Source organism: Marmota monax, unplaced genomic scaffold, assembly GCF_021218885.2.
Source record: "Marmota monax isolate L192 unplaced genomic scaffold, Marmota_monax_Labrador192_F-V1.1 WCK01_AAM20220418_F8-fsc00315, whole genome shotgun sequence".
Taxonomy (NCBI): Eukaryota; Metazoa; Chordata; class Mammalia; order Rodentia; family Sciuridae; genus Marmota; species Marmota monax.
This window is the reverse complement of record NW_026692798.1, coordinates 489,122-505,292: the sequence shown is the minus strand read 5'-3', so window position 1 is coordinate 505,292 and position 16,171 is coordinate 489,122. Positions and strand designations below refer to the sequence as shown.

General features: G+C 33.2%; 1 protein-coding gene across 1 annotated transcript in view; it reads right to left on the bottom strand.

Annotated features, from left to right (window-relative positions):
• Positions 1-13,847, bottom strand: part of A2m (alpha-2-macroglobulin) — a 51,241-nt gene extending 37,394 nt beyond the window's left edge. Inside the window, exons 1-11 of the mRNA XM_046448195.2 lie at positions 13,679-13,847; positions 10,368-10,551; positions 9,140-9,299; positions 8,922-8,974; positions 7,106-7,126; positions 6,655-6,823; positions 6,132-6,216; positions 4,431-4,551; positions 3,610-3,724; positions 3,367-3,476; positions 1,535-1,696 (exon numbers count right to left, since the gene is read on the bottom strand). Of these exons, the coding sequence (XP_046304151.1) occupies positions 1,535-1,696; positions 3,367-3,476; positions 3,610-3,724; positions 4,431-4,551; positions 6,132-6,216; positions 6,655-6,823; positions 7,106-7,126; positions 8,922-8,974; positions 9,140-9,299; positions 10,368-10,551; positions 13,679-13,764 (1,266 nt within the window). The 5' untranslated portion in view covers positions 13,765-13,847. The remainder of the gene's footprint in view (positions 1-1,534; positions 1,697-3,366; positions 3,477-3,609; positions 3,725-4,430; positions 4,552-6,131; positions 6,217-6,654; positions 6,824-7,105; positions 7,127-8,921; positions 8,975-9,139; positions 9,300-10,367; positions 10,552-13,678) is intronic.
• Positions 13,848-16,171: the final 2,324 nt, after the last annotated feature.

Genomic DNA, 16,171 nt, shown 5'->3' with positions numbered 1-16,171 from the left:
ATGAAGACACAAATTGGTATCAACATACTTTATATACAATCAGAGATATGAAAAATTGTGCTGTATATGTGTAATAAGAATTGTAATGCATTCTGCTGTCATTTATTTAAAAAAATCAATAAAAAAGAATTTTAAAAATGGTTGTGCAAATATCTCTTTTGAAAGCCTACTCTCAACTCTTTGACAAAGTTTAATTAAAAAAATTTAGCTCATACATAAACATGAAATAATTGTGCATATTTATGGGGCACCATGTGATGTTTTGATATATATATATATACATTGTGTAACATTTAGGTCAGGTTAAACATATCTATCCAAATACTTTTCATGTTTTTTATGGTGGAAAATTAGAAATCCTTTCTTACATATTTTCGAAATGTATAATAGATTATTATTATTTATTGTAACCCAAGTGTGGAATAGGGTCATCACCAATACACTCACACACACACATGTATATATATATACACACACACACTAGTATTTATGGTAATATATTTATATATATTATTATATTATTATATGTAATTTCTACTTTTTAATTTTTTTGAGGAATTGTCACACTATTTGGCATAGTAGCTGTACCATTTTACATTCCACAAATGTTGCTAAAGTAGAACCCACACTTTTCTTTTTCAAATGGCACAATTTTATGTATAGAAAATATTTTTTCAAGCTATAGACAAACTATTATCTTTTGGTTAAAATATTTTAAATTTACATAGTAATTTCTTTTCCTCCATATAGATTATAGTGAATATAATTATTTAATACCAAAACATTTGGGAATTTTATATTTATCTTTTTGTTAACAATTTACAGTTCTAATTCCTTGATGGTCAGAAAACATCTTTGATATGATTTTTTAAATCCAGAAATTACTGTTTCTTGTTTTAAGGACCAGTATATAGTTAATTTTAGAAAATTTTCTATATAAATTCAAAAAATTTGACTTTGGGAATTATTTGACATTCATGGAATCAGTTACTTATATTTATTAATTATTTTGTTCACATATTCTGTCACTTTTCTGAAGTTTTCCCATTTTTTCCACCCTTTATTGGATACATGCATCATGGACTTTATGATTGTGGATTTTCCCATTTCTCTTTCAGTTTCTGTCAGTATTTGCTTTATACATGTTGAAACCATATAATTAGGTGAATATAAATTTAGAATGTTTGTATTTTCCAGGTGAAATGATCCAGACATTTTGCAATGAATCTTCTTATCGTGCATAATATTCCTTGCCTTCAATTCTATTGGCTGATATTAATGTAGCCTCACCAGATTTTTTTTGTGTTGGTTGGGATAGAGGGAGTAAAAGCAGGCAGAAAACCCACACTTTTAACCACAACAATATATTAATTTTTTTTCACAAAATTTTTAAAAGTTGACCTTAAATTGGTTTCTAATTTCTAGTTTGTTTCTTTTTATATGATTAAACACAATTTGTAAATTTCATCTCTTCTAGGTTGCAACTTTTTTTCAAGGACACTTCATGTCATTGGTAACTTATTTCCAAACTTACCATGATACTAAGAGAGGTATCTATAATGTTGGTGGTGTTGATGGAGAACTGCACCAGGCCATCCTCATTAGTGGTAGCATTTGAGTGATAGTTAGCTTCATTTGCTGTGATGAAGATGATTTTATTTGGCATAGGGATGCCTTTCCCATCCACAAGGCGCACCTGAAGATTAAAAACAGCAAACATATTCATTTCATCACAAATAATTTTTGAATGCCTCCTATATGTTGCCTCCTATAGTTTTCAGGTATTGAGGATATAGCAGTGAGCAAGAAAAAGTTCTTTCACCACAGAGCGTACGGTCAAGTAAAAGAGACATACGTTAAATACATTCAAAAATAATATACACTTATTTAGTAGTAATCAATTCTACAAAGAAAACTAAGGCAGAGTGAAGGAATAGAAAGTGACAAGAATAATAGGGATGATCTGAAGAATGTATTCTGGGTATTTTAGAAACACTGAGAATTTTTATAACTCTTGGAGAGTTACAGGGCACCAGAATAATATAGTAATAGAAAATTTTAATCCAGGAGTCAAATTTATTTGAGACTTGAACACTTATTTTCAGGTAGATTATTAGCTTTTATAATTAGTGTCATAAAGTATCATAAGTACATAACCGAGGAATGGCTAATACACTATCCTGTGTGCTTTTCTAGGTAGTTTATATATGGTATCTTCTTCTCAACCTAGATTTTTCCATCTTTTGGAAAGTAGGCAGATTTTATGATGCACTTCCCATATTAAAAATATAAAAGTGAAGTGATGCACAAAGTATTAGTGAGGTAAAGCCAAATTACCTTCTCCTGAGTAGTACAGGAGAAGTGTAGCACAGTTCATATTTTCCACAAGGTGACTTTGTTTTTCACAATGAAGTACTTCAAAAGTTTTTATTTTTAATTGACATAGTAATTGTAAATATTTATGGGGCACAATATGACATTTCATTACATGTTACAATGTGTAATGATCAAATCAGGGTAATCAGCATATCTATCACCCCAGACAATTATTATTTCTTTGTGGTGGGAACATTCAAAATCCTTTTTAAATTATAAGCTACTTTTGGTTGCAACAAGCAAAATACACTGATTTGGGTCAGTATTTATAATTGATTAATAAAGTCTTAAGTTTGTCAATGAAATATCAGTTGCATGTACAAACATAAGAATAGGCACAAAATTCCAATTCTTTATTTTCAAATAAATGTATTTGAAAATGATATATTTTTAAACACAAGTAAACATTTTAAAAAGTATAATTTTTTAAAAGTAAAAATATTTTTTTTTTGATTTGTGAGAAAATTTATACTTTTAAAATCTGGGAACCTTAAATAGAACTTTATTCCTGTTTAATATTTTTAAAATATACTTTTAATAGAAAATTAATGTAAATATATTTACAAGCGAAATACTAGGAATAAAAGAATCTTGGATACTTCCAAACAAAAAATATAAGCACCAGTAGGTGCTCATCCATTTCTATACAAAGTTAGTGTTAGCAGGATAATGTAATGGGTCATCCTGAATTTCTAGATTCTTGTGAGAAAGTAGACTAAAAATTTGAGATTGCTTGACAAACCAAGAAAAGGAGACCAAGTGACATCCTACATTTCTGTTCCAAAAGAGAGAAAAAAAAACTTTAAATTTTGATAGAATTTTAGAATGATTTTATAGATTTTTGTATATAAATTTAAGATGAATAGATGTATTTTTATGTGGTTGTTTGCTTTTGGTTATATTTCCTACTGTGGTTGATTGATAACAAATTAAGTATAACTTGATCAGAAACCATATGTGGTTTGACTAGTGAACTGCAAAATACTCCACCTGTCCAAAGAAGGGGATCCCTTGTCTAACATGTGAGTCCACTGTCACAAATGAGAGCTTGGTTATGATGTTTGTGATTTCACTGGACCCTCTTCCTGTTACTTCCACACCTGGAAAAAAAATGATTTATTGAAGGATGATGTCCCTGAACTTCTTATACTAGCCTTCCCTTAATTCATTATTTGGCTAAGGAAATGAATAAATGCTCATTGTCATTCTTCCATATCCACATGGTACACAAACCAGTTCCTTCTTCTTGGATCTTGGCCTCCACCTGCAGTTGCATTTCATACCCTGTCTTCTTCAGGTGGAAGATACTGGCTTTTACTTGTTGGAAGAAGCAGCCATGGCTGTTGAGCTAAGAGCAGAGAAAATAAAATACAAAAACATGTATAACTGTACTGGACAGATCAGTGCTCAGTTAATGGATTTTTTGAGATAACTTAATCTAGGCATTTTCTATGATAAGTACAACATATATACTATCTAGGAACTAATTATTGTATTTCACAATGACATCTTATCTATAACCTTATACATAATATAAAAATATCTTAAATTCTTACATATATTCTTTGGCATCTGAAATTCTCTAGAGACAATGAGATAGAATGTTTAAAAAATTTGGGGATAATCTTACTATGGTATAAAGCTAACTCTTCACCACAGTTTGGGTTCTCCTCTCATAGTTGACAGTCATGGCTGGGAATTGGCTGCCCATCTGAAGACTTTCCTACCTCCTTGGGATCTAGATGTGACAGGTTCTTGCTTATAGAAAGAGAGCAGAACCTGTTCGGCAAAGGTAATTAAAAAGATGTATGTTTTTTCCCTCCTTTCATAGAAGTAAATGCCCAAAGAGTTTGGAGGACTCCTACATTCTAGAGCATTCAAGTGGTCAATTACAAAAGATAATTCCTATTGTGCTAAGTCATTGATTTAGAGAAAATTATAATATCTAGCATGGAATTCTCTTCTAGATTGTTCTTCCCAAGTTAACATCATGCTGTTATTCACTGCTTATCAATATGCCTTTATTGTTAGTCCCCTAAGAGGCAGTAACCTACCTTCTGGCTGAATTTCTCACAGAAAGCTTCTGACTCTTCACCAAAACAGTTAGAAGGATTATTATACTTTCTGCAAATGCTCATAGTCACATGTCCTGGGACAGGCTTCCCATATGTGTATCTGCCATGAGAACATTGCAAATGAGTCAAAGCAGACACAGAACACCTCTATTTCTTACCTGAAACTTCTCTTAGCTACAGTATATTCACCCTCTGTACTTCCCTCTGCTTCTGAAGGGCTCAAAACCTGTTGAGGGCAAGCAAACTGAGCATTTACTCTTCTCTTTTAGAAAATCTCCAGTGGAATATGCTGAAATTCACTATATTATTCTTTCATTGTCTTTTTTGACTTTATCATTTCAATACCATGTTAATAATGTCTTCATTATTAAAAAGCTAAACTTAAACTTTTTTATGTTGACCAGTTCATATTTGCTTTTTTATATAAACTTTTTTTTCTAATTAGTTATATACATTTCATTTCATTGTACACAAATGGAGCACGACTTTTCAATTCTTTGGTTGTACATGGTGTAGAGTTGCACCATTTGTGCAGTCATCCATGTACCTAGGGTAATGATGCCCTTCTCATTCCACCATGTTTCCTACCCCCATGTTCCCTCTCCTTTCTCCTCCAAGAGCTAAAAATACTCTTAAGAGAAAAAGCAATACCAATAAAAACAAAACAAAGAAAATAAAATCAAATAGAAGTATTGAGCACCTGAAAATTACATAGGAATCTAAACTATTAGTATGATGATGTTTCCTCAGTATAAACCTATGTTTATATTGCATTTTATTTGCTTTTATAAAAATGGGATTGGGCATAAATATATGATAGGTGATTGCTGTGTTTTTCTGGGCATTTTTCCTTCCCTATTTAGAGTATTTTCTATATTGCTATTTGCAAGAGAATTAGCTCATAAGTTAATGGGATTGGGCACTTGGTGACCATTACCTTTAAATAGCACAGGCAGAGGGGCCCAGTTGAATAGTAGGTGCCATACATGAGTACTCTTTAGGTTTTAGGACCTATCTCTTCACTTAGCCTATTTTTTTTGTGTGTACTACTGTGGGGCTACCATTGATGGGGATCTAAGACCTTGGAAACATGAATTTTTAAGGTTGGGAAGAACTATGCTGAGCTATTGTGTTCAGTTATCTCAGTAAAAATGGCTACAGAAAGATATGTGACATGCTTTAGGTAGACTGATGAACTGATGAGATTTTGGTTACATGATTATCTCTATATATTCTGAATCTAGTCTTGTTTTCTCACTGTGCTTTCCAGGGCAGGTAAATGATCTTGATGATAGAATTTTCTTTATAACCATGTAGTGATTATTTCCCACATAGATGTTTTGTTATTTCTGGTTAAGGTAAAGTCATTACGCTTCAACACTATTCTGTGTGTGTGCACACACTCATGTGTGGGTGCGTGCCACTTTCAGTCATTCCTAGCAGAATAGCCTCTCTGGAAACAGTTCTCCACCCCATGATAGTTATAGTAATTCTGAAAAAGACATGAAAGGAAATAGGAAGAGTAGAAAAACAACAAGAGAACATTCTAGAGATGGGGATGCTTCCAGAGTACTGAAAGTATTTGTGTTGAGACTACGGATAGAGAAACAAGCCAAAATATCTCAAGTGGTGAATCTCCTTTGAATAATTTCCCTTAAAAGATTAAAAAAATCAACTCACAGGCCACACACTGACATGTTCACCTCTTCTTCCATGATAGTGATTATCTTTGGCATTGTTACTTGCACTTCAAACTTGGGAAGCACTGTTAATTGGTAAAAAAGGAGGTTGAAGATTGTTAACTCTTGGGGCATTAATATTTTCAGATTCTCAGTAACAATTCTCTAGTGATACTTTGGGGCTTTGAAAAAGGTAGCTTTATTCTCTAATACATCTGTTATCTATTTTACTCTCAAATGAAGATTTTGGTTGAGGAACTATGACAGATCCCTGAACCTTAGTGAATTATGAATGCTTCTACAAAAATAAAGATGTTTTATTTTGGATATTAAACTGTACTGCAAAATTAACCAAGCTATATGAAGAGTTATTCAAAGATCATTGGAGTCCTTGGATGTCATTAGTTCTACTCCAAGCCCAGTTTCACCCATGGGAAGTGGAAGGACTATAAATAAGTTTAAATTTTAGTCCCTAAAAGTTTAAATATGAAGAAAAATGTTCCATGACTTTCCATGATCCATACCAAATTCCTCCACAGCAAAGGGGTGTTCTGTTGTTCCACTTGATTCCTTGTGTACCACAACATTGTAGATGCCCTGAAGGGGCTCTGATGAGAGGGGAAAGGACAGTTGTTTGAGACCACTCTCTAGCTTGAGATTCTGCCATTGTATAATGCGATTTCCTTTGGGATCCTGTGGATAAATTAGTTATCATTTACAAAATTGCTTAGAACATCAGAGATAATCAAAGGAATCTATAAATCTACCTTATATTCATTTTTCACAAAGAGGAAAAATGGGGTAGTAGTGAGGGGTTTGGATGGAAGATGAGTTATAACCATGTAGCCTTGTGTGAATTTGGAGGCATCTCCCTTAATGACAAATTTCTGAGATATTGTAAGAACCTGTCCGATAAGAATATTTTCTCTGAATTTATTTTTTCCTTCTAATAATGGAATATTTCATGCTACTTACCTTAATATATAGTAGTGGTATCTGAAATACAAAAAGAAAAGAAATAAGTTGATAATAGTTCCCAAATATTCCCTATTCTCATTTCTATGGAGTAATTCCATGTAAATGAAGAATAGCACACTCTATAATAAATCATAGAATGACTCCAGGTTAAATTTTATAAAACTTTTAATTAATCCATCTTAATCAATTAATAATTGATGTTAAATACTAGATCATCAACAAATATATATGTGTATTGCCATTCATTAGGAATGGGATTTACTAACATTACTTAAGTGTGAATAGCATTCAGAATGAATTGCTACAACCTGGCCAATAATTTATCTGGAGGATCCCAAAGGAAATTGCATCATACAATGGCAGAGTAAAAAACATTGCTTTGCTATGCTTGAGGAAGACATACTTATGATATCTTAATTAATTTTTAGATACTTATCTAATCATGTTTAAGTCTAATTATTAATATGGCTAACAGAATTCTTAGGTAATTTTAAGAGCTCGAAGAAATGGAAATAGTTCTCTTAATCAATGTTTTCTTTTCATGTAATTCAATTTTTTATCCTTAGGGAGATTTAAGTGGGGAGAGGGGCCATAGCTCAGTGGTAGAGCACCTGCCCTGCATGTGTGAGGCACTAGGTTCAATCCTCAGCACCACATAAAAATAAATAAATAAAGATATTGTATCCATCTACAACTATAAAAGATATTTTTAAAAAAGATTTAAGGGCATATAAAATAAGACTAGGCTTCTATAAATAAGAAATCATAGAAATATTGTAAATTAAAAAAGAGGTAAAAGTTAGAAAGCCAAATGGGATAACATGACTGAAACTAATATTTATTATGTATTTACTCTTGTGTTTGTATTATTCTAGATGCTGAGAATATAGCAAAGCATAAAAGAACAATATATCTATTCTTATGAAGCTTACATTTCAATAAAGTAAGCTTATTATGGATGGATAAAAAAGAACTTTTATATATATCATTCATATACATATGTAATATAGATATAAGTGCCAAGAAGAAAGAACAAATAAGTATAAAGCTGATAAAATGATGGATGTGGTATTTGATTTTGTATATAAGAGTGAAGGTAGAGCTTGGGAGGTGAGTTTCAAAGTAATTGCAATGAACTTGTTTACAGCTGGTATTGGCCTGGTTGTTACAATTCAGGTAGTGAGAAGTAGTCTGGATGTATTTTAAGCCAATGATTTCCTGGTGAAGGGGAAGTGGATTGAGAAAGAGAAGCAAGGATTATTTCATCATCTTTTGTCTTAGGAGCTAGAAGAGAAGAATTATTTTTTTGAGATGACAAAATGTGAAGTTGTCAATTTGAGAGAGAAAAATGAAGAATCTGGTTTGATATCTACACTATAATAGAAAGAGTTATTTCCTATCACAAATTCTGAAGCTTCAATACTGAGGAACACATTGATTACCTTCATATTCCTTCACAGAGATTTTGGTAAATGTGTTTAGAAAAACGTTAAATCTCTGAGAAGTCAATTTGAACTTAGGCTTTTTGACAGTTTTTCTGCATCCGTTGTTTAATAATTTTTTCTAATTTTCCTAGCTGGAATCTAAAGAGTAAGTTTAAGTATTTGACAACTGATTATCAGACCAAGACATAAACTATGCACTCATGACCTGGGATAATGTTTTCAATGAGGATTTTGTGCTATTCTAACATCAGAAATTAGTGATATCAGATTCTTTCTTTCCCTGGTTATCATTTCAACACAAAAAAGAGGTTCCCATCCAGTTTATACAAATAATAGTGACTATACGTAAATATTAGCAGGAGACTCACCAACTCATTCAGGGGGTGAAAGTTTTCATCCAATGAGACAATGCGAAACTTCACTGAAACGAAAGTATTTTCCGTGAGCTTCCCAAACCCTGGACTGGGCCCATAGCTTAGTGTAAGACAAGCTATTAAGGCACCAGGATTTTGGGGATTTGGGGTACTAGGCAGGGGAGGAAGATCTTTCCTTTTTGATGCTGTCTTGACTGTAAATCTCTTCATACCTGTCTGTCCTGGTTTGTAGATAGGTTTATCTGTTTGGACAAAGACCAGACTCTCTTGGTTTTTAACCACCACTGTGTTGCGCCTCCTGAATTCTTGAGTTGATCCTTTCACTTGGACAGTGAGGAACATTACCTCCTCACTGGATGAAGACTGTGGAACCTGAAATACAGATGAGATCCTGGGAACCCATTCAGCCTCTCAAGTCTTCTCCATTCCCTGTTCCACTCCTGTCTGAAGATCTTTCCCTTTTCACTTAATTTCATTCCCTCATTCCCATCTGGGAAAGTTGGCATAGACAAGAAGTGCTTCTACTTTTTTTTTTTTCAAATGGAAAGACATAACACAAGGTTTTCAAAAAGTAGATTATTAAGAAAAGTTATAACTGAGAATCATATCTTCATAGAGCTCAGACCAAACAATTTTGATTCATTTATACACTAAGCTTTACAAAGTTGATGCTTTATGCTAAAATGGCATGGTAGAAGCATGTCTTAATGTTGTGAAAATAAAGCATGATGATATTTCATTGGCACTAGGTTGCAAGTATCCTTATGTAGTTGACTCTAAAGAGATATTGGGTATTTGCTTAGGGTAATTTTAGAGGGTTTTTTTTTTTTTTTTTTTTGGTGGGAGAGAGTAACTGGGGATTGAACCCAGGGGTAATTTATCACTGAGTGACATTCCCAGCCCTTTTTATTTTTTTTTTCAGATAGGGCCTTGATAAGTTGCTGGGGGTCTTGCTAAGTTGCTGAGGCTGGCCTTGAATTTGCAATTCTCCTGCCTCAATCCCCCACCACCTGAGTCACTGGGATTATAGGACTGCACCAGTATGCCTGGCTTACAATTTTTATTATTAGAAAAAGTGTGATGTTTTCCTGTTAAGTCCACTACTGGTGGCTTGTGTTGAACCATGACCTGGTTTGTTTTGTAAATGTTTTCTCCATTTTAATTTTAAGAAGTCACATTTTTTTTTCCTTTGTCTAGAGCATACTTCTTTCCCTGGTTAATATAATTTTTCCTTGACCATTAAATTAATTTTCAACATGCCTATAAATATTTGTCTCTTATGGTTGGAAATTTATGCACTGCTCTGTAATTCCTACACTTAGTTTCTCCTTTAGAGTCCTTCCTGAAGTTCTTACTAGCCTCCCAAAGCCTTTTCTTGACAATATTAGATCCCCAGACCCTGACCAATAGAACTGAGTATATTTGAACAGACATACTCACAGTGAAGGAGATGCAGTGGAATAAGTCCTTCTGTGCCACCAGGTCAGTGAAAAGGCTCCTGTTTTCCCTTAGAGCCTCCAAGGAGACACTTACAGTCACTGTTTCATTCAGGTTGCTCAGAAGTACACAGGCCTTCTCAGAGGTCCCACTGTGGAGCAGGGAGGGGACCAGCACCATATATTGTCTGGGAATGGGGAAGTCCAGTTAGAAGAGAATGAAAGAAGGGAGACATTGCTATCAACAGCACTATGTTCCTTCAGGATTGTTGTTATCATCATTAGTTTTATACTAAGAAGAACGTATTCATGAGTATGAAACTGTTGTTGAATGGCATGCATAAGAATTATTTCCCCTCTCCATTATACACCATGGCAGTGAATATTTTATTTGAGGTGGGCCTCAAGCAGATTAAACTTTATAAGTACCTCACTTTAAGAAACACAAAAATGGGGCTGGGGATGTGGCTCAAGCGGTAGCGCCGCTCGCCTGGCATGCGTGTGGCCCGGGTTCGATCCTCAGCACCACATACAAACAAAGATGTTGTGTCTGCCGAAAACTAAGAAATAAATATTAAAATTCTCTCTCTCTCTCTCTCTCTCTCTCTCTCTCTCTCTCTCTCTGTCTCTCTCACTCTCTCTTAAAAAAAAAAAAAAAAAAAAAAAAAAAAAAAAAAAAAAAAAAAAAGAAACACAAAAATGTACACATCTGAAATCTGAATAAAAATGTTAGTTATATTTACTTATGTTGTAAATCTGTTATACTTTAGGATCACTATAAAAGGCAAACAAGCTCTCAGGCATTTGAGCACCAGAAAAACCATTCAAAGCATAGTACTTTTGTGAAACGTGTGTAAGTGTGGATTCAACAACTCTGAAAATTACATGGCAAGTATTTGCTTTCACATTATAAATATGGAAACTCAGGCTCAAAGAAAGTGAGTCATTAAAATCTTAGTTGTGGTAAGCAGCTTATGAAATCTTGGTACTTTACCTAAGCACAGTCATTTTAATTTTAAATATTTGCTTTTCAACTCATGACTAGAGGATGGCTCCATCCAAAAATGGTCCTCTAGTGATGAATGTAGATCTTGGTAATTTATGAACAGGACAGAAAATTTCTCAATACCCATAAATATAATGTAAGGTTGATTCTGTAGTTTTTAAACAGTTTTTCATATAGAACTCCTAAAATAATTTTTAGACATTGTGCAACCTCTTAAATACTTTCAAGTAAGCATCTATTTTCATCACAATTTTATTTTTATATTTATTTAAATTTTTTTTACATGACAGTAGAATATATTTTGAAATATTATACATATAGAATAAGTATAACTTGTTCTAATTAGGATCCCAGTATTGTGGTTGTACATGATGTGGCATTACGTTGGTTATGTATTCATATATGAGGATAGGAAAGTTATGTCTCATTCATATTGTCTTTCCTATTCCCACCCACCCTCCCTTCCCTTAATTCCTCTTTGTCTAGTTTGCCTGTAAATGTTTGGAACTGGAGAATATCATGATAAGTGAAATAAGTCAGTCTCAAAAAACCCAAGGCAGAATGTTCTCTCTGATATGTGGATACTAACCCACAACAAAGGAGGAGAAGATTATTTTTATCACAATTTTAAATGATAGCGAAGCATATTATTTTGCTATTTCAATTAATATTTACATTATATTCACAAGTTTCCCATAGAACCTTAAATATTATAGAGATAATATACCCAATATCATTTACTTAAAAGTAAGAATTTTTTTTTATGATCAAAAATTTAACATCTTTCCTTTTCATTCTTATTCTTGAACTTTAATTTTCAGGCCACTTATCCACACAGAAGTTTATTCTAAGATTTTTATGCTTTAAAATTTTTTATACATCACTCTTACATTTTACAAATATGTATGCATATGTATATACATATATTTATACAATATTTTATGTGGGTATAGAAATTTAATTTTAACTTTTAAATATAATGCCACTATAAACTTGTAAGTACTAAATTTGTTCTTCTGATTGAATTATTTTCAAAAGTTCTAGTGTATGACTGATAAAAATAAAATAAATATCTTACAAATTATGATTTATACATCTTAGACATAAAATTAAAATTCTTTGGAAGCACATATTCAGTGAGAATGATGAACTTTTTCCTTCAAGTGAATTTATATATCTATCTTTAGATATTTCTTATTTTAAGAAATAAATAAGGGCTGACATACTTTGGTTACTACTTTGGTTTATGTAGATATAAAGAATTGGTCCCAGAAAAGTAAGTAAATGTCAGATTAAAAAAAAAATCATGTCATTGCCATTACTTCCTGCAACTCTGTATTATGACCCAAATCACCCAGTACTGTATTACTAAGAATAGTTTCTCATCATCGGTCAGGTGGTATTTCCTTTAATTCTTTTTTCACTTTTGGTGAAACAAAGACTACATTACCATGTGCTCTGATTCTGTCAGGAAGAGTCCTTTACTTTTGCAACATTGATACCTGTATTTCACCTGTTCGTTTATTTGGAACCCTAGAGAGTTTTTTTTTTTTTTTTGTTTGTTTTTTGTTTTGCCCAGGGCCTATTGAACACATCCAGTGCTTTTCAATTTTTATTTTATTTATTTATTTGTTTATTTTTTTAGTTGTAGATGGACTCAATACCTTTATTTTATTTATTAATTTTCATGTGGTGCTGAGATCAAACCCAGTGCCTCAGACATACTAGGCAAGCACTCTACCACTGAGCCATGACGACCCCAGCCCCTTTAATTTTTATTTTGAAACAGGATCTCACTAAGTTCCCAAGGTGGGCCTAGAATTTGTGGTCTTCTGGCATCAGCCTCCCTGGTCACTGGGAATACCAGTGCACCCTAGAGAGTTTTTATAGTCCAGGACAATGCTCCATGGTCAGGTCTGGTTAGGGAAAGTTTTGTCCTTATTTTATGATGTAGAAGATAGGAAATTAAGAAAGGGAAAGAAGAAAAAAAATAGCATGTCCTCATTAGATCCATAGGAACAAGAGTAACTGAAAATTGATTTATTTTAAAAGTATCAATTTCTGATGTTCCTTAAGCTTTGCATGTCGTTGGGGGAGGTTAGAGATTTAGAGATCCAGTGAGTTAGAGAAAGATGACTAAGACTTAAGTGAAAAATAAATACACCAAATTTACAAAATCTCATGGTTGGAAGGAAACTTAGAGATGATAATGGTGACAGTTTCAGAGGAAAGATGAATGAAATAAAGGAGAATCTGAAATAAAGGAAAAATTATTTAAGTTCTGTTGTCATGCTGTCTGAGGAACTCACGGTTTTCCAGAGATGGAGGCATCTGTGGGCAGGAGGATCAGGAAGAGGAGAACAAGACTTGGTTGAAGAAGTTTGCTCTTCCTCATGCTGCAGGGAGAAAGGCCCAGAGGAGAACAAACTCTGTCTTGGACCCTACTCCCTCCAATCGATCTGGTCCTAAACACTGCAAAGCAATGGGGCTTTATGCTGCTCTCTGGGCAAACTTCCTGTTTGCACAGCATAAAGTTCTCTAAACAAAGTTGAGGTCTCTGAACGTTCTCTGAAAGGGTCATTGATAGTCTAATTTCAGTCAAGGTTAATCCCTGGCAGGCTAAATAGAATTCTTGGAGGGATAAAACCATATTCCCGTTAATGCTCACTTTCTCTAGCTTTTACAGTAAAGCAGCTAATCAGCTTTTCAACTACTTCTCTCTCTGTCCCCACCACCTTCCATAGTGCCTTTTACAACTCTTCTTGTGTGTCTTGTATGAATTGTTGGCAAGGAAGTTTTGCCGTTTAAGTAACACTGGGAAGGCTCAAAATAGTTCACTTTAAACCGATGTGATTCTGCAGTCTGTATACGAGGTAAAAATGGGAGTTCATAACCCACTTGAATCAAATGTATGAAATATGGTATGTCAAGAGCTTTGTAATGTTTTGAACAACCAATAAAAAAATAAATGGCGTTTTAGAACTATTGCATTCAAACTTAAACAAATAAAGACATTGTAGAATGACTGGGAATAAATAATCCATGATGCTTTTGAAAATGGAATTCAGTACCCCTAATTTTAATGTAACTTTTATAGCTTTGTTGGGAGAAAATTTAGAACTCATAGCACTGATTTTATAGTAAGTCTCCTGGGAAAGGGCAGTTTCTGCAATTGACAACTTTGTAAGACTCTTAGAATCTGGCAGTATTCAAGAGAGAGCAATAAAACACAGGGCAGACATTTATCATAAATAAAATAAAAGCCAATAACTCATTACTAAAAAAAAAATAGTTCACTTTAAGTCAGTGTGCCTCCATCTGATAACGCCATCCTTCAATGCTGAAGCTGTTTCAGAGCTCAGTGGTCCTCTGTGGAAACAATATTAGAACAAGATAGTAGGTTTTGACCTTAGTGATCTTACTAGGTCACAAATGAAAATCCAGGCACTGGAAGAATGATAACAGAAAATGGGGTTTCATTTATTAAGAAAATGAAAAGAGGAGAAGTAACAGGACCTTAATAACAAGTTTCAACCCACTGTAACTAACAAAGATCTCAACTACTCCTAAAATCTACATTTGAATTTCCTGTCTTCTAAGTTTGACAGACCTATTTTTAAGTTATATACAACAATTTTATTAATTCAACCCGTCCATTCATTGATGTGGCTATTTGGTTATTTTTAAAGTACTTATTGATCTTACTAGAGCTATATACCATGCAAGATCCTAGAGATAGAATGGCCAAATATAAAGGGGCATACAACCCATACTTGGGGCCTTGGAAAGGAAATTTAGGGGAGATAAAAATGTAAATTGAGTTCTGAAGTATGAGTGGTGTTTGTGAGGTGAAGGAGATGAAGAGAGAATTCTAAGCTTAGGAAAGAAGAAGAGAATTCTAAGCTTAGTCTACTTTGCCTGAGAAAATAGAACATTTATGATTCATCTATTTCCTGTTAGTGATGACAAGGACATTTCAGCTGGTTGCATATTAACTACCTTCAAAATCAGATTATTCAGTTGGTGACATAACTATATTAAGTTATCAGAGAGTGTACTGGCTTTATTTTTGCATATTATCTTGGACAAAACCTGGAGTTAGGGAAGCAAAATGTATCAACAGAGATGTTCTCAAAGATCAGAGTGTTCTCATTTGTTTATCTCATTAACATTGTTTTCCTCTAACAATTTTCCCCCTTAACTTTTAATAAGAATAATATTTTCATGTACAAAGTCAAAATTATAATAAATTCTCAAATTGTTTTTCTCTTAACAATATGCTTGCCATAGTTTCGCAAATCTTCAGAATATTAGTAAGTGTTTTATCCTTTCAATTAAAATTCTATTTGCTCTTTGGTTTTTTAAGAGGATTGGTGTTACTGGAGTCTACATTGTGATACAAGGGAACTGGAAGTTTATACAACTGATAAAATCCAATGACTATCCTGTATATACATACTTTTGAATGGATAGAGGTATTTTGATTCATCTGTGCTGTGGAACTTGCAAAGTCAAAAAGCATACATATGTTTAAAAATTTTTAGATGTGCTGTCATGTCACCTTTCTTAAAATGACTTTGTGAATTTACCTTCTTACCATCAATTCTTAAGAGTATGTATTTCTCCACAACTTGTCTTTTAAAGTTTTTATGATTATATATAATTAAGTTTGTGATTATGATGCTTAAGATCATTGTTACTTTTAGGAGCTCTGTTTGTTGCTTGCCCTTTATCTTGTTTAGGAGGTTTATTTTCTGATTAGGAAGTCCTTCTGTACACATAGCATATAAAAATGTTCTCTT